At 60.6% G+C, this 21,618-nt stretch overlaps 2 protein-coding genes and 1 long non-coding RNA gene across 6 annotated transcripts in view; 1 reads left to right on the top strand and 2 right to left on the bottom strand.

Moving 5' to 3' along the window:
* Positions 1-406: 406 nt before the first annotated feature.
* On the bottom strand, positions 407-1,583 carry KCNJ11 (potassium inwardly rectifying channel subfamily J member 11). The gene is given in 1 exon segment (NM_001082017.1): positions 407-1,583. A coding segment is annotated over 1 exon segment (1,173 nt). The 5' UTR covers positions 1,581-1,583; the 3' UTR covers position 407.
* Positions 1,584-1,756: 173 nt separating this feature from the next.
* Positions 1,757-21,618, bottom strand: part of ABCC8 (ATP binding cassette subfamily C member 8) — a 77,874-nt gene continuing 58,012 nt past the window's right edge. For 2 of the 4 annotated variants that reach the window (XM_089310873.1, XM_089310899.1), the window contains 18 exons: positions 21,250-21,387; positions 20,110-20,235; positions 19,126-19,225; positions 18,696-18,937; positions 18,320-18,597; positions 17,798-17,867; positions 16,829-16,986; positions 14,984-15,076; positions 10,991-11,093; positions 10,381-10,494; positions 9,980-10,100; positions 9,760-9,890; positions 8,556-8,634; positions 8,281-8,389; positions 7,934-8,037; positions 7,171-7,304; positions 6,362-6,424; positions 1,757-5,931 (listed from right to left, as the gene is read on the bottom strand). In XM_089310873.1, the coding sequence (XP_089166999.1) occupies positions 5,794-5,931; positions 6,362-6,424; positions 7,171-7,304; positions 7,934-8,037; positions 8,281-8,389; positions 8,556-8,634; positions 9,760-9,890; positions 9,980-10,100; positions 10,381-10,494; positions 10,991-11,093; positions 14,984-15,076; positions 16,829-16,986; positions 17,798-17,867; positions 18,320-18,597; positions 18,696-18,937; positions 19,126-19,225; positions 20,110-20,235; positions 21,250-21,387 (2,301 nt within the window). In that variant the 3' untranslated portion in view covers positions 1,757-5,793. The remainder of the gene's footprint in view (positions 5,932-6,361; positions 6,425-7,170; positions 7,305-7,933; positions 8,038-8,280; positions 8,390-8,555; positions 8,635-9,759; positions 9,891-9,979; positions 10,101-10,380; positions 10,495-10,990; positions 11,094-14,983; positions 15,077-16,828; positions 16,987-17,797; positions 17,868-18,319; positions 18,598-18,695; positions 18,938-19,125; positions 19,226-20,109; positions 20,236-21,249; positions 21,388-21,618) is intronic. The other 2 variants (XM_089310879.1, XM_089310890.1) reach the window with 1 other exon arrangement.
* LOC138849385 (uncharacterized) lies at positions 14,024-16,297 on the top strand. Its single transcript, XR_011388193.2, has 2 exons — positions 14,024-14,488; positions 15,575-16,297. It is a non-coding gene; the product is annotated as an uncharacterized LOC138849385 (long non-coding RNA).

Raw genomic sequence — 21,618 nt, 5'->3', positions numbered from 1 at the left:
CCGCAGAAACATTGGCAGGGACTGTGCTTGGCCAGCCACCTGTGCAGCTCGTGGCAGGCTGATTGCAGGGGCCCAGGACTGGCCAGGGATCCAGCTTTAGTGGCCAGCACCTCCCACAGGCTCCCCAGTCTGGGGCAGGGGGAGAGGGGTGAGCCAGTCCTAAGCTGGGACAGGGAGAAGCAGGGATAAAAATATCCCAGTACAGGCTCCCGCTGAGGCCAGAAATAGCGTAGTGACAAGTGCTGTGTAACACCCTGGGTAAGCAACAGCCAGAGGCTGAGGGGCCCCAGCCTCAGAGCCAGCCCTGGGCCAGGCCAGGGGGCTCGCAGCACGTGCACTCTACATACCAGGCCACACCATCCGTCACGCGCATGTCTGCAACTGTGGGGGGGCCGAGGGACCACGGCTCAGGATAGGGAATCCGGAGAGATGCTAAACTTGGGCTTGGCCTTGGCGACGGCCACGCTGCGCTTGCGTAGGGGTCCTCGGGCGGAGGTGAGCGTCAGGGCGTCCAGCAGGCTGCGGTCCTCGTCCAGCTGGCGGGCCGTGCAGAGGGGCGTGGGCACTTTCACGGTGTTGCCGAACTTGGAGTAGTCCACGGAGTAGCGGCCGTCCTCCTCGGCCACAATGGGCACGAAGCGCTGGCCCCACAGGATCTCGTCTGCCAGGTAGGAGGTGCGGGCCTGGGTGGTGATGCCCGTGGTTTCCACCACGCCCTCGAGGATGACGATGATCTCCAGGTCCTGGTGGTGGTGCAGGTCGCTGGGCGCCAGGTCATACAGTGGACTGTTGGCGTCGATGACGTGGTGGATGATGAGCGGGGCCACCAGGAAGATGCTGTTGCCGCCCACGCCGTTCTCCATGGGGATGTCCACCTGGTGCAGTGGCACCACCTCGCCCTCGGGGCTGGTCGTCTTGCGCACCACCTGCATGTGGATGGTGGCGCTGATGATCATGCTCTTGCGCAGGTCGCCCACGCGCAGCATGAAGCAGAGGCGGCCCTGGCGCAGGGCGATGACGGCGTGCTTGCTGAAGATGAGGGTCTCGGCGCGCCGGTGGGCCTGGGCGGTCTTCATGAAGATGCAGCCCAGCATGATGGCGTTGATCATGAGCCCTACGATGTTCTGCACGATGAGGATCAGGATGGCCAGGGGGCACTCCTCCGTCACCATGCGCCCGCCGAAGCCGATGGTCACCTGGACCTCGATGGAGAAAAGGAAGGCGGAGGAAAAGGAGTGGATGCTGGTGACGCAGGGCACGGCGGCGCCCTCGCCGGGCGCCAGGTCACCGTGGGCGAAGGCGATGAGCCACCAGACCATGGCAAAGAGCAGCCAGCTGCAGAGAAAGGACATGGTGAAGATGAGCAGCGTGTGCGGCCACTTGAGGTCCACCAGCGTGGTGAAGACGTCCTGCAGGAAGCGGCCCTGCTCGCGGATGTTCTTGTGGGCCACGTTGCAGTTGCCTTTTTTGGACACGAAGCGGGCCCTCCGCTCACGGGCGCGGTACCTGGGCTCGGCGGGGTCCTCGGCCAGCCGCGTCAGCACATACTCCTCCGGGATGATGCCCTTGCGGGACAGCATGGCTCCGGTGACCCCAGGGAGGGGCTTCGCCCATGGGGCGCACCCCTCTGGCCTGGCCTAGGGCCTCCCCGCGGAGTCCCCTGCCCGGGCACCCTCCCACCCTCAGCCGGTGCCGCTGGCCTCACTGTGGGAGCCGCCTGGCTCTCGGGATCCTGCTTCACTTTTTTCCCCACTGCTTCACACTTCAGCCCACCTGCCCATTGCCGGGCGAGCCCCTCTGGCGCTGCGGACGCTCCACCTGCTCCGGGATCCTCTCCCAGCCCTCCTCCTGTCTGCTCGCCCTCGGCCTGCCGCCAGGACCCTGTGGCCCCCCTCCCAGCCTGCCTGCTTTCCCAGCCACCTCAGAACCTGGCCCCTGGGATCTCACCAACTAAGTAGACCGCACGCCTCTCCCACTGCGCCTCCCGCCTCCCCCATCTCTGCCCCCTTTCCCTCCAAGCTCCAGCTTCACGTCCTGGCCACCCCCGGCTCCGCTCCACAAATGCCCCTGCTTCCTACCCCACCCATCCCGCAGCGCCCCCGCCGCCCTTCGGATCCCCCTTTCAGTCCTCGTCCTCTCAGTCTCCTTGGGATCCTGCGCCCTCCGGAGTCACCACCCCGCCCAGCTTAGCCCCCGGCGCGACCCCACCGAGCTTGGCCCCTGCGAGTCGCGGCCTCCGGGTCCCTGCCGGCCGCACGCCCGGAGCCCTGTGCCCGCCCCGCCCGCGCGCCGCCGCCGCGGCACCTGCTCCAGCTCGTCAAGCCGCAGCCGCCGCTCCCCCTCCCGCCGCCCGGCTGCGCGCGGCTGGCAGATTTCCAGTCACCGTCGGTCTGTCGGTCCTGGCAGGACGACCCGTGCCAGGTGGGGGTTGGGGGCGCCCGGGAAGTGGGGAGGGGGCACGGAGACCGCCAGGGGGAGCCCGACCCGTTCTTGAGCTGGAGAGGAGGCGGGCACAGGCTCAGGCCCCGCCCACCGCCGTCTCTCCGCCCCTCCCCACCCCTCTTTTGCTATCTCCGACTGAATCTGGCCTTGGGGTTTGTCCCATTAGGTGGACCAGACGAGGTCCCTCGTGCCCCGCTCCGTAAAATGGGGCGGGGGGACGAGACGGCCCTCCTGGGATGGGGTAGCTGCTCCAGTGGCACCGGCCGCCCTCCCTGGTTTTTCCCGTCCGCAGTCGGGTCGGAGCGCTGGGTTCCCGGGATGGGAGGGGCGGAGGGGCGGAGCGCCCCAGGCCAGGTGGAGTCAGCGGCCCGAGGACCATTCAGCGTCCCTTTAGGGGCTGCTCCCGGTCTTCTCTCCGTCTCGGCTCCTCTGAGAACCCAAGGAAAGCCCGGATTCCCCCCTGGTTTAAGAAAAAAAAGTGCCTTAGTAGGCGCAGGAGCGCAGTGCACCCCTGCAGGCGGCGCCGGGCGGCCGTCTTCTCCCGCTGCCCGCTGTGCATTCGTTTTGCGTAGCACACACGCCTCATGGACTTTCCGAGGAGCCCTTTTAATCCCATTTTCCAGACTTTCTGAAGTACCCTTGTATCAACTCAGGCGCAGGACCTGGGGCAGAGAGGGGCAGATGGGAGGAGCAGATTGGGACGCTCCAAGGAGCAGGGCCCCGGGGTTGGGGGCGGAGGAGGGCAGAGGGCTGGGCTGGGGGCTCTGGTTCCACCTGTGAAGCAGTGGGCTCTAACGGGCAGCGGCGACCCTCGGCTGTGCTGTACCCAGGGCAAGGTCGGGGGCCATCGGGAAGTCTCTAGGGGAGTTTGGGACAGGATGGCCTTGGACACCCCGCCAGGCTTCAGTGTGGGCCCTATCCTGGCCCGCCGCTTCCCTTCACTCCTGGGGGTGTGGAGGACTGGTAGGTGGGGAGAGTCCTCTCCCTCCTCCGTCTGCTCCTGGGAGAGCCTGAAGGGCCCCCCCTCCCCGTGGGGGAGACGTGGTATATCCGAGCTGGAAGACTGGGCTCCGGCTTGAGGCTTCTGCTATTCCTTTTCTACCTTCCAGGTGGGTAGGTCCCCTTCCCCAGGGGCTCAGCTTCCTGTTCTGCTCCCTCCTGCACTTGCTCATCCCTGTGTCCGTGTCTCCCGAACACTGAGCTGGTGGGTCCCTGCCTTGCTCAACAATCTTTTGCACTTCCTGTCTGCACACAGGCCTACCTCACACCCCTTGTCCGCTGTCACGGCCCTCTGATCCGTTCCCTTCCCTGCTGCCCTCACCGCGGCCGCATCACCTCCCTGACTGGCCCACAGGCCTAACCCACGTGCACCTTCACTCCTCAGCTCCTGCGGCCTGCGGCACCTCCGCTGTTTCTTCTAACCTTCCGCCCATCCAATCCCAACTCCTTCCACGCCCTCCTTAAATCCTGCCTTTCCCAGGCAGCCTGCCAGGCCTCACAGAGCTCACCTTTTTCTGAGCTCCCCTGGCTTCTGGAACCTTCAGAAGGGTCTGCACTGGACCTCCCTCCAGTGATTGGGGGTAGGGAGCTTCCTTATGTTGGGGGGCTCTGATCCCCTTGAACCCAAGAGGAATGCAGGCCCAAGACCCCTAGGCTTGCACTCCAGGGCCTGGTAAGCCAGTACTGCAGACAACATGTAAGTGACAATAAGGTGGTATGTAAACAAGCACCTGCCATTTCTTGGCCAAGGGCAGGCGTGCACTTGTGTTTGGTGATGCAGATGGAGTCAGGACAGCTGTTGTTTCGGCCTCCCTAGTGTCTGGATCCCAGCATCGCCCAGCCACCACCTGGCTGGCTTGTGGTACAGGCATTGTGTGTTCTGTCTGAAGAAGCACCTATCCCCCTATCTGAATGCTCTGCTTGTAGGGGAGAAACGGGGGCCTCTGATCCAGGGGGCACCTGATCCGGGTGTAGCTAGTCCCTGTAGTCCAGCTGTCTGGCCCCAGGCGTTGGGTAGGAGTAGGGAGGGGATTCAGGTGGGTGCAGTGAGTTTGCTCCCGAGATTTTTGCTGGAACTTCTGGGAACGAGCATACCTCTTTCTCCTCGGGTTGCCCAGGGACAGGATGTGAGCTATGTGGCCATCTGTCATCAGAGAGGGAAACAACAATGCAACCCAGAATGGAGGTGGATGTCAGACACCTGGATTGTGCTGTACTCCAAGTAGCACAGTCTTACTCCACAATAACATCACAGTTTCATTGAAGCCACTTTGAGTTGCATTCCTGTCACTCACAATGGTGACAGCAACATTTCAGGGCTTCCAAATCCCATGATTTCAGTCCAAGAATGAAAGTGGCAAGGAAGGGGACCAAGCTGTGTGGAGGTTATCTTGATGCAGTCAACACAGAAACACCATCAGCATGCTGTGAGCTGAATGGCAGCCCCTTCTCTCCTACTTTGTAGGTTGCAGCCCTGACAGGAACTTGGAGACAGGGCATGTGCAAGGGTCATCAGCGTCAGTGAGGTCACAGTGGTGGATCCCCAATCCAATATGACTGGTGTCCCTTTTTTTTTAAAAAGATTTATTTATTTGAAAGGCAGAGTTACAGAGAAGCAGAGGCAGAGAGAGACAGGTCTCCCATCTGCTGGCTCACTCCCCAAATGTCTGCAAAGGCTGAGCTGGGCTGATCTGAGGCCAGGAGCCAGGAGCTTCTTTCAGGTCTCCCGTGTGTGTGCAGAGGCCCAAGGACTTGGGCCATCTTCTACTGCTTTCCCAGGCCATCAGCAGGGATATGGTTTGGAAGTGGAGCAGCTGGGACTCAAAGTGGTGCCTGTATGGGATGCACTGCACAGTGCCAGTCCAGATTGGTATCCTTATAAAGAGAGAGAGAGAGAGAAAGGGAGAGAGAGAGCGAGCGCCAGCCCAGAGACGGGTGTGCACAGCAGAAAGGCCACTTGAAGACACAGTGTCTGTCTGGAAGCCAAGGAGCATGGCGTCAGGAGAAAGCAAAGCTGCAACACCTTGATCTTGGACTTGAGCCTGCAGAACTGTGAGAGCCAAGCTGCTGCTGCTACAGTCCCCCAGTAGTTTGTCACAGCAGCCTGACAAAGGCAGCCCTCCTTTCACAGACATGGAAACGTGCTTCCGCCCACGCTCACACGGCTCCTTCAGGTCTGCCCCGTGCCAAGGACAGGCACCCGCCATCCACTGCCAGCCCCAGCCCACCAGACAGGGGGCCTCCAGCAGCAAAGACGGAATCTCTTTATTTACAGGCGATTGGCAGTTAGAAAACCCAGGCGGGGCGGGGGGGGGGGCAGGCGGGGCAGGCGTGGCAGGAGGCTCTGGCGGGTCACTTGTCCGCTCTCACAAAGGAGGCAAAGACGCTGTCCTGGCGGCTGAGCAGCTTCTCGGGCTTGTCGAACTCGAGGATGGCGCCTCGCTTCAGGACCATCACCAGGTCGGCGCTCAGGATAGTATGCACGCGGTGCTGGGCGGGCAGGAGGGGCCAGTCAGGGCGGCGGCCGGCCCCGAGCCTAGGTGTGCTCAGGATGTCCTGTCTGTGGTCACTGCCTTTCCTGGGTGGCTGGGATCCGAGTCCTACATCCATGACTACCACCCTCTCCCCTCGCCACGTCTCAGCTCCACCCCCATAGCCTCCCAACCCCCACTTCCTATGGAGAAGTAACTCCAGCCTTGGGACAGGGGGAACCCTGGAATCTGGAGAGAGAGAGAGAGGAAGCAGAGGGAAGTGCAGGTGCACACATCCCCCATCCCCGGTCCCTGCCAGCTCTCCAGACTTCTTGTCCTGAGCTGCTCCAGGGTCTTTTTTGTTTACCAGGAAGAGGGAAACCCAGGGGCTGCAGCAGGCCAGCCCTCTCTCTGGGTGTCCCTGTGCACCCCTTCAACAGGCCCCTTACCGCGATGGTAACCACAGTGCGGTCTGCGAAGGCCGTCATCACCACCTTTTGGAGGATGTTCTCCTGCCAGGTGGAAGCAGCAGCTGTTGGCTCACCTGCCCGGCGGGAGGCGGGGCCCGGGGCCCCAACCGCAGCCCCACCCCCACCCTGTATCTGACTCCAGTCCCCAGGAGTCCAGCCAGGTTTCCAGTATTCGGGGGCTGACTCAGCCTGTTGGGAGCTCAGGTGAGTGTCTGCATGTGCTATGTGGTGGACGACAGGCGTGAAGTCTGCATACGGTTGTATGTGTGGTTGTGTATGGTTGTGTGTGCATGTGTGTGGTTGTGTATGTGTGGTTTTATGTGTGGTTGTGTGTGTGTACATGTGGTTTTGTGTGTGTACGTGTGGTTTTGTGTGTGGCAGTGTGTATATGTGTGGTTGGGTGATTGTGCAAGTGTATGGGTGTGTGTGTGGTTTTATGTGTGGTTGTGTATGTGTGAACGTGTGGTTGTGTGTACATGTGGTTGTGTTTGGCTGTGTGTGTATGTGTGGTTGTGTGTGTACATGTGGTTGTGTGTGTATGTGTGGTTGTGTGTGTACATGTGGTTGTGTGTGTGGCTGTGTGTTTATGCCTGGTTATATGTATGTGGTTGTGCGCCTGTGTATGAACGTTTCCCGAGACTACAGGGACTCAGGGTCTGAGTCCTTTGCCCTCTGGGTCACACACAGCCCGCGCTGTTAAAGGCAACGTGAGCCTCAGCACTACCGTGTGCACACCTGCCTCTACCGCCCCTCCCAAGCCCCTGGAAGGCCTGCGTCCCGGGACCGACCGTGGCCATGTCGATAGAAGCTGTGGCCTCGTCCATGATGAAGATGCTCGTCTTCCTCACGAAGGCCCGAGCCAGGCAGAACAGCTGCCTCTGGCCCTGGCTGAAATTCTCCCCGCCTTCGGTGATGATGGCATCTGAAAAGAGCCCCCGGGGCGGAGAGCAGGGCCGAGTTAGTGGGGCAGAAGGGAAATGCGTGGGTGTGAGTCAGTGTGCTCAGGGGTGCGCGAGGTGGGTGCACCTGACACGTCACAGATGCCGTTTACGTGGGCTGTGGTGAGCTGTGAGCTGCTGCGGCCCTGGGCCGTCCTGGGAGGGGGCATGCGCTGTGGGGGCCTTGGCGCCGAGTGAGGGAAGCTGAGTGCTGGGGTGGTGGCGGGGCCCTCGCAGCCTTGACTGGTGCCTGTGGTTTCCCAGCCTGTCTCCTCCCCAGGGCAGAACGGGGCAGGCGGAGAGACCGGACAGGGCCCGGCTGAGGACACTGCTGTGCTACTGGGGACTTGCAATGTCTTTCACAGGGACCCTCCCAAACGTCCCACTGTGTCCACAGGAGGGGCCAGACCCTGGACTGCGGGGCTCCCCTGAGCTCCCTGGGTACTTGAATGGGGAGAGGACGGACTAAATGGCCCTGGGTGGGGGGGTGGGTCTCGCTGGGCCCCAGGCTGCAAACTCAGGGCACACCTAAGACATGGATTCAAGCCTGCCCTCCCTGGCCCCTAGGGATCCTTCGGTGCCCACTGCCCCGCACTCGGCCGCGAGCGCTCACCAAGGCCTCCCGGCAGTGCCTTCACCACCAGCTTCAGCTGGGCAATCTCCAGGGCCTCCCAGAGCGTGCTGTCGGAGCACTTCCTCTCGGGGTCCAGGTTGAATCTGGAGGGGCACAGGAAGACCCCATGGGGAGGACAGCAGGGGGCAGAGATGGGAATTGACCTGGGCCCTGGGGGCCTGGCTGGGCGGGAGCACTGCAGAGGTGGCAGTGCGGGGGTGGGGGGGACTTGTCACCAGGGCCTGCCTAGGTCCACTGGGCACAAGAGGGACCCTCCAGTGAGCTGCCTGCCCCGCCCCCACCCTCTCTGTGCTCCACCTCCGAGGGGCGGGGGCGGCGACGCTCACCGGATGGTGCCGCTAAAGAGGACGGGGTCCTGCAGGATGATGGAGAGGCGCGAGCGCAGGGTGTGCAGTGGCAGTTTGGCGATGTCGATGCCATCGATGATGATGCGCCCTGCACGGACAGGATGGCACAGGTGCGGCCGGTGCCGGGGACGGGTTCAGCCTGGGGCTGGGCGCCCGTGAGGACGCACAGGAAGGCAGTGACATCTGGCCACGCGCCAAGGCTGAAGTCCCCTCTGCTGGCTGTGGGCCCATGTGCGGCGCGCCGTGCGGCTCACCTTCGAACATGTCCAGCATGCGGAAGAAAGCCAGCGAGAAGGAGGACTTGCCACTGCCTGTGCGGCCGCAGATGCCGATCTAGAAAGAGGGAGGCAGGTGGGTCTTGGAGGCCTCTGCACTGGCCCCCGGGGTGTGTGTGTGTGGGCTGGGGAGTCCACAGCGCCCCCTCTGTGCCCATCTTCTGCCCAGCGTCTCTTTGGCCAGGGCTGGCTTCAGGTTTGGGCTTGTTTCCTGCACTGAGTCCAGAAGGGGCTCCCACGGGCACCCGAGAGTGAAGTGTAAGGTGAGGATGTCCCTGTGGCTGGGGACTGGGGTGGGTCTGGGTGTGCCTGCTGTGCCTCCATGAGCAATGGGTGTGGCGAGAGCTCACGGGCACGGCCAGCTGTGGCATGCCGGGATGTGCCTGTGTGCCCCGCTTAAGCTGCAGCCGTCTCTGCACTGCCTCCTAGCTCTTGGATACTGGCAGAAATCACAATACGGGGGTGGGTATATGGCACAGCAACGAAGATGCTGCTTGGAACACCTGCATCCCACGTCAGAGTGCTGGGGTTTGGGTCTTGGCTCTGCTTCCAGTGCCAGCTTCCTGAAACGTGCACCCTGGGAGGCAACAGCGGTGACTCAAGCAGTTGGGTCTCTGCCATCCTTAGGGGAGACCTGGATTGAATTTCTGCTCCTGGCTTTGGCCTGGCCCAGTCATGGCCATTGCAGGCATTTGGGGGGTGTGCTAGCAGATAGGAGATATTTATCTTTCTGTCTCTTTCACATAAATGGAAAATAAATTATAAAACCAAGAAATTACAATAGCGGGCCAGTCCAGAGACAGGACGGATGGGACGGGGTGGAGCAGGGCAGAAGTGCATGTGGCCACAGTGAGAAGGACAGTCGCAGACAGCGACAGAACGAGAGACAGAGCTGGAAGGAGAGGGCAGCGTCAGGGAGATGGGGCTCTGGGGCGGTCAGGAGGAGAGCTGTGGGGGGTGGGGAAGAGCGCCAGCCGGGCTCGCTCTCTGAGGACAAGGGCAGCTCAGCTGTGTGCTCCAGGGAGACCCGCAGAGCACCTGCGGGGAGGGAGACCCTGAGCACGCCGCTCTGAGTCCAGGTCATCGTCTCCCAGGTGGACAAGTGGGGAGATGAGCCAGGAGGAGAGGGGCAGGGGAAGGCGGCTGGGGCCTGGGAGCGGGGCGGGAGGCAGGGGGCCCCGACCTTCTGTCCGGGGGAGATGAGGGCGTTGACGTGCTTCAGCACGGGCTTCAGGGAGCTGTCGTAGCGCACGCTCAGGTTCTGGATCTGGATCTTCCCTTGGTCCGGCCAGTTCTTGGGTATCAGCGAGGGAGCTGGGGGCCGGGCTGGGGGTCAGCCACGGCCAGAATCCAGGGTGCCCTCCCCTCCCTCCCCTGCGCCCTTCCCCCTCGTGCACCCTCACCCAGCAGCCCCTCGTAGCTCTCGGCCTCGGTTTTCAGGAGCCCGTGGATCCGCTTCACAGCCCCCAGCTGGATCTCCATGTCCGCCAGGTTCCTCACCATCCAGTTGAGGTAGTTGGAGACCTGGGGGGAGTTGGTCACTGGGTTCTGTCCCCACCCCTAGGGATGGCTCTTCTTACACCGGAGGAGGGCCAGGGCTTCCAGACGCCCGTGCTGCAGGGTCACAGTGATGTGGCCTGTCACCTGCCACCAGCCTGGGGTCTGGGCCCTGGGGCTTGAAGGCAGCCTCCCTGCTTGTAGGGCTCCTCCGGCATCAGACTCAGTTCAGCCGGAGCCTAGGCCTGAAGTGGGCCACGTCTCAGCTGGGGAAGGACCCCTCCCTGCCCCACTCCTGCTCACTCACCATGAGGGCGTAGGTGAGGCCCAGGCCCACCAGGCCAGCAGAGAGCTCCCTGTGCAGGGAGTTGGAGATGGAGGTTGCTGCCGCAATGAGTACTACGCACGCGCCAATGTACTCCTGCAGAGGGAAAGCAGTCGGTCTGGGCCCTCAGGAGCTGGAGCCACAGCCCCCCATCCTCACTCCCTTCCAGGGCAGAGAGCTGCTCAGCTGAGCCCTGGCCCTGGCCCTGCAACTCACACACACATCATCAGGTGCAGGAGACTGAAGGCTGGGGCGCCGGAAGCCAGCCTATGCCCATTCTCCAGCAGCTTGCACACCCCTGAGCAGGTGTGCCTCACCAGTTGGCCCATCATGCATACAACATATGTGTGTCATGGGACCCACCCTCACACATACACATCACAGTTGCACACACAACCATGCTGGCTCCTGGCATGGCCAAGCCCTCGGGCAGTGAGAGGCGGCAAAGACGCTGGGAGGCCACCAGGCCTGGGAGAAGCAATGGCTCAGTGTGCACACAACCTGGCACCCGCCCTCTGGTCCACGATCGGCCCTGGCTCTGGCTCCGCAGCCCTGGGAGAATCCCGGTCCCATGGCCTGGGGTGGCACTTGCCATGCGGACTTCCAGCCACCTGTTGGCAGCCGTGAGGAAGAGCGAGGCGATGTTGTTGGAGTCTGTGTATTCCAGGAGCTTCTGCTGGAACCGGGCCTCGTACCTGCGAGGGGAATAAAGGCTCTGGGAGGCCCATGGGACACCTGGACTCTCCAGCCCTACAGAGGGGCCCCCGGGGCCTCAGCAAACCCGGGACGAGTCATCTCTGCCCCGTTACCCACGCCATTCCCCTCTGGAAGCCCCTGGCTCCCTTCCACGACGCAGACCTGCCAAGAGTCCCGTCTCCCTCACACTCTTGCTTCCCGCACAGGACCTGTTCTTCCTCATGTCTTCCTCGTTGCAGTAAAGGGTGCCTCCATCTCTCCACGCAGCTGCTCAGGCCAGAAACCAGGGGTCACCTGCCTTCCTCCAGCTCCTCCACAAGTCCTCTGATGTCTACTCCACAACAGTCCTTGCTCTGCCCGGCTCTCTCCTGCCTCCTGCCCACCGCAGACTCTCCCCTGGACTGCCACATCAGCTCCCTGCTAGGTGCACCTGCTGGCTCCCCAAGTCCCCTTCACACAGCAGCCAGCATCGCCTTTCTAAATCACGAACCCCATTCTGTCTCTGTCCTGCTCAGAGCGTGAACAGTCTCACGTTTGTAGAATGAAGACCTGCCTCTTCACCAGGGGCCTCCGTGAGCTGCTCCTGCAGCCTCGTCCTCTGCCTCAAGTGGCCCTGCTTACTATGCTGCAGCCGCCCCAGCCTCTTACAAACTTTGTGACAATATGGAGTTCTTCCGCATCCCAGGACCTTTGCACACGCTGTCCCCTCTGCCTGGAATGTTTTCTCCCTCTGCTCTTCACAAGGCTGGCTTCTTCTCAACTTTCAGGTCCTACCTTACTTCCTTAAGAGGCCTTTCCTGGCCTCCCTTACCCACCCCCATCACCCTCTATCTTTGTAATATGCTTGCTTCAGAGTGTCTGCTTGTATATTCATTTCTCTAGCTCTTTATCAACCATCCCCTTCCCTGGAAAATCCATGACAACAGAAACCAGGTCCATTTTGTGCACCCTGCACTGTCAGTAAGTATTTGTTGAATAAATAGAAGCTCCTGACCCCCTATGGTAGATGAGACGTTTCTATGCAAAGAACTTTGTAGGTTTCTTTCCCACTCTCATGTCCTTGTCACGTTCTCCCCTGTGTTACAGTGCAGGGACCTGCCTCCTCTCTCTGACCAGCCTAGACTCCTTGCCCGCCTCTCTCAGACCTTGCTGGCATGGGCTGGCAGGTGGTGGTGGGGATGCTTTTGGGTGATGCCCGAAGGGATGGATGAAAAGCTGCCTCAGGGGCCGGTGCTGTGGCGTAGTAGGTTAAGAATCCACCTGCAGTGCCAGCATCCCATACGGGCGCCGGTTTGCATCCTGGCTGCTCATTCTGATCCAGCATCCGTGCTGATGGCCTGGGAAAGCAGTGGAAGATGGTTCAAGTGCTTGGGCCCCTGTACCCATGTGGGAGACCCAGAGGAAGCTCCTGGCTCCTGGCTTCGGGTCAGCCCAGCTCTGGCTGTTGCGGCCGTGTGGGAAGTGAACAGCAGATGGAGGACCTTTCTCTCTGTTTGTAACTCTGCTTCTCGAATAAATAAATTTATCTTTAAAAAAATAAAAAGAAAAGCTGTCTTGTCACCACCAGTCTAATGAAGACCAAACTCAAGGGACTCAGAGGGACCCAAGAGGTATCTTGTTGGGTATTTGCTTTTCCCTTCTGGGAAGTGCTTGTTGGCCTCTGATCATTTCTGGGTGGAGCGCGTGGGCTGAGGACACTGGAGTGAGTCTCAGGGCTGTGAGAGAGCGTGTGATTGCACAGCCGTGGAGTGGCTCTGGGCGAGTGGGTGATGTGTCAGAGGCAAGTGTAGGATTGTACATCTGAAGGGTATCAGCAGTTGTGTTGAGGATGTGGGTGTGTGAGCACGTGTGTGCGAGGGGCCCTGCAGGATGACCGTGTGAGAGGGGAGCTCCTGCCATGGGTGGGCAGGGAGTCCCAGCTTTGGAGCTGTGCAAACCCATGTTACGTGACTGGATTGAGCCTCCGTTTTCCTCATCAGCAAAATGGGATTATTAGTTCTGATATGAAACAACCTCTGATCCCAGTGCTGGGCACTCCTGAAACTCTGGAGGAAGGAGCGAAGCCTTCTGGGAAAGTCCAGGAGGTCAGACAGGCCTGGGTTGCACGCACTGGCTCTCAGAGTCTGTGTGGCCTGGGCTGGGTTCCCCGCCTGTGTGGGTCTCAGTTCTGCGTGCCCTGGGGGTCTCTGGGGGGAGGGGTTAAAAGCAGTGATGCACATGCAGCACTTAGCAGGGTTCCTGGCACGTGGTGCGTGTGCAGGCAGTAAAAGCAGCTAGCTCTCAACAGGGCCGCGTGCTGGGCTAAAGCCAGGAAACGGAATCCACTCAGGGAGGATTAAAAAGCCTTTTGTCACATTTAAGAATCATTTGTTATGTCAGTGCGGCATGGGGGGAGGAGGGTGGGGCTGGCTGGGCAGCAGCTCCTCCAGGGGACAGGACGCTGGAAGCCACCCACGAGAGGGTCTGGCTCCCTGCCCCCGTCTCAGCCTGGAGCCCTCTGGGATACCAACTGTGAGTGGCACATCACCAAGACCTAGGGCAGAGGCTGGGCCTGGGGTGTCTGGGGATCGGGAAGTGAGAGGCACTGGGGAAGTCCAGGCTGGAGCACAGGAGGCTGGGGGACTCCAGGGGCTTGCACGGGGCCAGGGGAAGTACAGGGGCCAGAGCCAAGGCCAGGGGGAGCTCGGCTCGGCTCCGCTTTGCTTCACTCCCACACGACCCCTAGGAGGGCATCTCCCAGCAGCCCCGGGGAGTGAGCACTGAGTACAGCGTTGCACCAGGGCCTGGCACCTCCCGGGACTGATACTGGACTTCAGGGGTTAGCGGAGGAGATGCCAGCCTCTCAGGGCCCTTGGCTGGTCCTGCAGTCCTAAGGTCACTCCTGGACCCAGGGCTTGGTGTCACATGTAATTGTCACACCCCTCGCAGCTGTACCATCCTAAAAATAGCCCATTATCACTCGCTGGGTGAGGCTCAGACACCAGAGCCCAACTCTCTGAGCCAGGGGTCTCTGGCCCGCGTGGCTGGAGGAGTCGTGCCCAAAGACCCAGGCGCTCCCATCCTACCCTGCCTGGGGCAGCAGCACCTCCTCACCCCCCAGGCAGCCACGACACTCCAGTCCTGCCCAATGTCACTGAGCAGCGTGGCGGGCAGATGGCAGAACACTGATGTCTTTGGGAAACTATTCCAACCTGGCGAACATTTAGCCATCCTTTGAGTCTAAGGTCTGACGGTGCCTCTTGCAGGAAGCCCTCCATGACTGTCTCCGTTCTGTGCTCCCACAGCCCTGCTCCTGTCCCAGGGTGTGTCCTGGCCTGCTCGAAGTCCGGCCTATGAATGCCTCCAGGGAAGTGGCTCACCGACTCAGTTTTCAGTGCCTGGCGTGGAAGCGATGGTGAGTGCTCAGAGAATGACTGGTGAATGAGCCGGTAGGTTCCTGTCTGAGCTTTGTGGGACCTTACTCAGAAAGTTCTACAGTCTCTCTGTGCCTCAGTTTCCTTATCTGTGCACTGGGAACAGGCATGCTCACCACCCAGGGGCACCATGAAGAATGAATGAGAGTAGCACTCAGGGTGCTCAGCGTGATGGACTTGATGGAAGGAGGCCTCAGGCTGACCCAGGTGATCTAGAATTTTCTAGCATCGATACTCGAAGCCTCGTCCCAGCCTTCTTCCTTTTCATGTTGTGCCTTAGCTCACAGACACCCTGGGCTTGTCTGCAAGGCTGGAGAGCTCCTCTCTGGATGATACAGCCGGTGCCCACCTGGCCTGGCCCAGCTGGTGGACATCGCCTTGGGGCCTGAGGAGGGACCCTGAGAGGTGACTCTTGTGACCTGTGACCTGGCCCCACCCCCATGCCACACCTAGCCTGGGGGGAATGTGACTGGTACCTGAAGGCCCGGATGGTGGTGAGGCCCTCCACGGTTTCCGCAAAGTGAGAGAGCAGCGGGAGCTGGGTGGTGTCATCCAGCTGCTGCAGGTCCCTGTGCAGGGGACAGAGAGCAACGATTAAGGGCACAGGCTCAGGGCCCAGCCCAAGCCTAAACCTAGCTCGACCCATCGCTAGTGCGTGGGCAAATGGCTTCACCACTCTAGGCCTCAGAGAAAGGGAGACAACAGCAGCTCCCATAACACTGTTGCTTCAGATCGCGTGTGCCATGGGCTTCAACACTGCCCTGAAGGCGCAGGTGCTGTCAGCCTGGGCGTTGCTGGGGCCATGTCTAGGCTTGTGTCTGCGCACGTGTGCACCTGCACACCTGCGCACCTGCTGCACAGGCCCCCTGCGGAGCTGAGGCTGGGCAGGCAGTGGAGTCCCATCTTCCAGAGAGCAACCTGAACCCGAGACTCAGCCCTTTCAGCGCCTCCTTCCCCAATAACTGCAATAGGTTTCAGCACATCACTGGAGGGGACCTAAACAGCCTCTCAAGGGAGGAGTGGCCAGAAGTTTCCATGGCAACAGAACGGCCTCCTGTCTCCTACAGGTGCATGCTGACAGGAGTGCCGGCGTCCAGGAGGCCAGGCTGGGATGCAGGAAGCAGCTTTTCTGGACCAACCATCTCCAGGGCCAGAGGACCAGGGAGAAGAAATGGACTGTGTGGGGCAGCTCATGCAGTGTTCCACAGGCACCTGTCACTGTGTTGAGAACCAGCAGTTGGAAACTGTGTGTGTGTGTGTTTCTCTGTGGGGAGCAACTCGGACTAGACTAAGTTACTGGAATTAAGACTTATTCTATGCATCTGCTCTCCCACAATATGGCACTGAGAAGGGAGTAACAACTTCTACACAGCTGCCTCCAGTTCAACCAATAAACAGCAGGACCTGCTCCTGATTGGAGGAGAGCAGCGTACTCGGCGTGTGGGTAGCAGAGTTGGGATTGGTGGAAGAGGACTATAAAGGAGGAGAGAGACAACATGCACCAGGAACATCTATCTGAAGGAACACCTGTGCAGCCCCCGAGAGAGCCGGCCGGCGGTGTGCCGCTCCCCCGCGGAAGTGGGAAAAGTGGCAGGGGGCCCGCCCCTCCACGGAGGTGGAGGGACGGTAGCCAACCCGGGAAGAACCAGCAGCAAACCCGGGGAGGGCCGAGCAGACAAAAGAACAGCGCAGGGTCCTGTGTCGTTCCTCCACGAAGACGGGGAGTGACATTTCTCCCTCTTTCTCTCTCTGTCACTCTGCCTTTCAAATAAAAGGGATGCTGATTGTGATCCATGACATGACTTCACACCATCGATGGGCAGTGATTGGGAGTTTGAGAAACATTGGCCTAAATTTCCCCTGCAAGTTTTGAATCTGTTAGTCTCACAGCATCCCTCCCTAAAGGGCCTGTCAGAGAAGGTTCTGAGGACGCTCTGAGCGGGAAAGCAGTGTGCATGGCTCCAGGGCTCACGAGGGCAAATGCGGCCGGTCGGTGGGGATGGCAGGGAGAGGCTCTCTCTGGTCCAGGCACCCAGCCCTGCTCTGCACCCATGCCCCGGTGAACACTTTGGCAAAATGAATGACGGGCTCAGGCCTGGGCCTGGTCTCTGACCTAGCACCTTCCCCGACGATGCTCCCGAGATGATTCAGACACGGCCGCGTGTGTGTGCGCTGACACGTGGGTGTATCAGGGCGGTGAGGTACGGGTATCAGGGGAGTGGGACTCTACCGCGGTCACAACTGTTCTAGTAAGTGAGCCAAGCTGTCCACTGCAGAGCGCCCCTCCCCCCACCACGGAGGCTGGCAGACACTGCCGTCACCTGGACGCCACCCGGAAGTACTTCTGGATGAAGTAGCACACGACGGCCAGGGGCAGGAGGGCCACGAGGAACACAGGTGTGACGTAGGAGATGACAGCCAGGGCTGAGACGCAGAGCAGGGTGGAGCGGCTCAGGCACTCCAGCGTGGAGGGGATGTGCTGCGGGAGGCGGGGGGGGGGAGAGCGCCAGGTGAGCTTTGGTGTTTGATCGTCACCTGCCCCACACCTGCCCCACGCACCTCAGGCTATACAATACGCATCTCTAGCTATGCAATGAGCTCCCTGCAGGCAGGAATCACGCCTCTGTTTTCTCGTCATCCAGGCCGGTGGTGGACAGGGAACACAGACTGGGTCGGAAAGCACGTTCCCCACCCGGTCTGCCATCCAGGTGCAGGAGAGCGGAGACCTCCTAGCACCAGCCTGTGGGGGATGGGCCTGGCTATCTCCCCCTTATTCTGTAGGTCTCATGGGGTGGCTCCAGGCCCTTAGGCAGCTGATGGGGGCCGGTGGGCAGCGCTGTGGCACAGCAGGTTAAGCCAACACCTGCAGCGCTGGCATCCCATTTGGGCACTGGTTCTAGGCCTGGCTGCTCCACTTCCCATCCAGCTCCCTGCTAATGCACCTGGGAAAGCAGGAGAGAGTGGCCCAAGTCCTTGGGCTCCTGATACCTATACGGGAGACCTGGATGAAGCTCTTGGCTCCTGAGTTCAGCCTGGCCTACCCCTGGCCATTGTGGCCATTTGGGGAGTGAACCAGTGGATGGAAGACCTTTCTCTCTCTGTCTCTCCCTCTAACTCTGCCTTTAAAATAAATAAAATAAATAAAAAAAAAACCAAGCTGATAGGGGCCCCCAGTTCCTTTAATGGGGCTCTGATCACCTGCCCCAGGGACCCCAGCATCTGAGAGGAGAAGCCCCCAGGGCCTGCCTGGCCCCTCCAGCCCAGCGCAGATGTGGCACGGTGCTCTGTACCTGGTCGATGGTGTTACAGTCAGACGAAAATCTGTTCAGGATGCTCCCCAGGGGCGTGGTCTCAAAAAACCTAAGATGCAAGCAGAAGAGGAGTTCCTCCTCTGCGTACTGACTGAGTGAGCACAGTATCCTTCACTCAGCGTCTCGGGGGCCAGCCCCGGGCCCGGCTTCCTGGGAGCAGCTGCCTCCGCGGGTCAGCAGACACCTGGCCTGCGTCCCCGAGAGTTCCTGCAGCTGTGCAAAGATGAGCGACAGGCTGGCCTCTCGCTGGCTCGCTGACTCTCAGGCCCCACCTGTGACCACTGCCACTGCCTCGGCTGCCCGCTGGGCCTGACCCACTCCGGGACACAGAGTCCCCTCCAGACAGATGGCCTCCCACTGGCCAACCCTGCCGGGCCACCTTGGCTGTTAGCTTTCCCGCGGTGACCCAAAGTCAGCCCACCCCCAAGCAGAGGGTCTCAGAACCACAGACTGGGGGGCAGACAGAAGGGGAAGGAAGTGTGGAGGCCACAGAGAGCTCACGGAGCTGCGAAGTAGGGTGCAGCCAGGTGGCGAGGTCTGGCATCGACGAGGGGCCGGGTCACCGTGTTCCCAGCTGCAGAAGCTGCAGGCTGGCCGAGGGAGACGAGGTACCTCATGGGAGCCAGGATGATCTGGTTGAGCAGGCTGCGGTGCAGCCTCTTGGCCACCTTCAGCCCCGTCCACTCCACGGTGACAGAGGTGACGAGGCACAGCACGATGCCCAGGCTGCAGAGCACCGTGAACACCATGGCGTAGACAGTCTGGTCCAGGGTGCACTCCTGGGTGGGAAGAGAACCAGGGGGTCCCGGGTGCCTGCGGGCTCAGCCCTCTCCCCCAGCCCCACCCTGCTCCCTGCTGCGGGGGCTGCAGGCCGCACCTGGCTGAGGGAGCAGTTCCTGGCCGTCGGGTTCAGGGTCAGGGCACTGTCTGTCCACTTGGCCAGCCAGTAGTCGATGGCCACCAAGACCATGTGCTTGAGCAGCTGGGAGAAGACTAGCAGCGAGAGGAGGAGGACGCCGGCCGAGGACAGGTACTTGGCACAGGCCTGCCACGGGATCTTGGCGCGCTGGTGCAGCACCGAGGACAGGCTGTCGTCCTCCTCGCTCTCGGCCACCTCCTCTGCAGGCCCCGAGAACCCACCCCGCAGCGTCACGCTTCACAGCCCTCTGAGGGTGAACCACGGGGCACATCACCCCCACTTACAGACGGGGAAACTGAGGCCCGTGACCTCAGCCAGAACCCCTAGCCTTAGGTCTCCCCCCATGCGATGGGACCTTGGGCCGTCATTTCGGTCCCGCTGTCTGTACCTTCTTCGTCTTCCTCATCCTGCAGAAGGCCGTCTCTGGAGGACATGGCCCGGGGCAGGCCCTGCGATGGCTCCGTGGCTTTTCTCTCCATGACGGTCTCCTGAAAGACAGACGGGGTCCGGCCACCTTCAGGGATGCCCAGTGTTAGGTTTCCAGTCCCTCCTGCTTGGGAGATGTTCCAGATGGACGTGCATTCATTTTGCCAGGATTTACTCCTTCATCTTCATCAGCCAGAAGTGCTCCAAGGTCCCTGTAAGGAGCTACCTCTCCCATATTTGTAGTCTCTGTGATTCAGGTGGGACTAGCTCCATGGGCGGGCACATGACCCAAAACTGGCCAATCCTCACTCCACGGGTGGGCAAGTGACCCAGGACTGGCCAATCCTCACTCCACAGGTGGGCACGTGACCCAGGACTGGCCAAACCTCACATTCTACATCCCTGGGCCCCATGATTTGCTCAGGGATGGGGAGTCAGCCCTGGGACTCTGCTGAACCACCGTGACAGAAGCGCCCTCTTTGTGGCAGTGTCTTGAGCAGGGAGATGTGAACCTGAGACTGCTGCTGGCCCTCACCATCGCCAGGAGAAGGAAGCCAATCTGCGGGGAGCAGAGGCAGGAGATGGGGAGCCAGAGTGGCTGATGGCACGGTGTGACCACCTGGATCCAGTGACACTTGAAGCTAGGATGCAGTCGGGCCTCTTGGCTCCCCAATTTTTTTTTTTTTTTTTTGCTTACCCAGTTTGAGTTGGTTTTCTAGAACTTTGCAACTAAATGCTCTCTCTCTCTGGATAAGAGAAAGGTGCCCAGCTGATTCTGCCCTGGGTGCCTGGCACAGATTCGGGCTTCTTTGTGGTAGGAGCAAGTTCACAACCCACTCCCACACCTGTCCTCAGAGGGCTGCCTGGGACAGGAAGGCCTTCCCAAGCGCAGCTTCCCGCAGGGCCCTCTCATCCCGGGAGGCCGCCTGGCCCCCGGCGGACTCACCTTCTCCAGCTCTTGGTCCTGCCGGTTCATGAGGGTCTTCCAGTGCTCAAAGAGCTGGCACTCAGACCTCTGGAAGTCCTTGAGGGTCCCCTCCCTCTGGATGGTGCCGTCCTTCATAGCTATGATCTGCAAAGGCAGAAACATACCCGGCTTGGGGGCTGGCTGGGGGGCAAGCGTGGCAGTCGCACCCAGGCCTGACCACGAGTCTGAGCTGGAGGTGAACATCCCCTTCCTCCTCCAGAAACGGCCTCTGGCTCGTCCATGGCAGTGGGGCCTTCGTGAGAACCCCTCACCCACAGGCTCCCAGGACTTCAAGTTTGGCACAACCCAGGGTAGATCTCAGTGGTCAGGTTGCAAAGCAAATGAGTGCATCCTGGTCAAGCTGACGGCTCAGCCACCAGGAGCCACCAGCGGCCATTGTGTACACTTGATGGGCCACTTCAGGCCACCCTGGGCTGCTCCCGATGGCGGCTCTCTTAGATCCCACCAGTGGTCGGCAAAGCGCCGGCTGGTCTGTCTGTGTGATCACGCCTCTTCCAAACCAACAGAGCTGTCCACTGGAAACACTCAGTGATACCACCATGTGGGCTTGCCATTAGTGGACACCCACCTCTGCTCCCCTCTCCCCAGCCCACCCCATCCTGGGGTATACAGAGGATGCCCGGGAGTCCTGCTCCCTGATACCCCAAAGAAGCAGGCACCTCAGTGTCGGGATTGCCCTGAACGACCTTGCCAAGGTCACTACATTCTGCACCTGTTCTAGTAACTTTGAAAAAAAAAAATCTGGAATCTCCTTGGTTTTCAGAGTAGAGGAGGGTCTCATCACACACGGAAGGAAGACTCCTTTGGTGGGGGTGGGGGGGCAGGACACAGGCCTGCAGCTCAGAGAGGGCATCACATTTTGGCTGCTGCTTCCAACAGAATTTCTAGAGGAATGGGAAGCACTTACGCATAGAAAGTCACAGCATCACTATCTTAAAAATTAACATGATTAATGGAAAAGTAGTGACGTTCTAGCTCCCATAGAGCATGGGGTTGAGGCAGCGTGGGGGTTCATAGCGCTGCAGCTACGGAGACACCTGACTGGTCCCTGCCTGCCTGCCTCTCTCACTGCCTCCGCACCCCCATCTAGCCTCTCACCCAGTCGGCATGGGGCAGGTACTGCAGCTTGTGGGTCACCAGCACCACCGTCCTGTTGTCGTCCCGAAGCAGCTCCAGGATCCCCGCCTGCATCAGGTGGTCGCTCAGGTGGACGTCCAGAGCCGAGAAGGGGTCATCCTGCCCAGGGCGGGAGGACAGGGGCAGGTGTGAGGGGAGGGGTCACAATGAGTGGGCAACCTGTCAGTGTTACAGCAGCTCTGCTTTTGGGACTGACGCCAGCCGGCTGTGTGGCCTTGGACAGCAGGAGTGCTCATGTGTGTGTGTGTGTGTGTTGTGGGGAGGGAGGAGAGAATAAAGCTGAGATCAGAGATCTGAGTTTCATTCTTCCAACTCCCTGTCCAAATGGCC

This window comes from Oryctolagus cuniculus, chromosome 1, assembly GCF_051225735.1.
Source record: "Oryctolagus cuniculus isolate XC-2025 breed Fujian yellow rabbit chromosome 1, ASM5122573v1, whole genome shotgun sequence".
NCBI classification, from domain to species: Eukaryota; Metazoa; Chordata; class Mammalia; order Lagomorpha; family Leporidae; genus Oryctolagus; species Oryctolagus cuniculus.
Note: the sequence above shows the minus strand (reverse complement) of the source record. Positions and strands in the feature narration are given on the sequence as shown.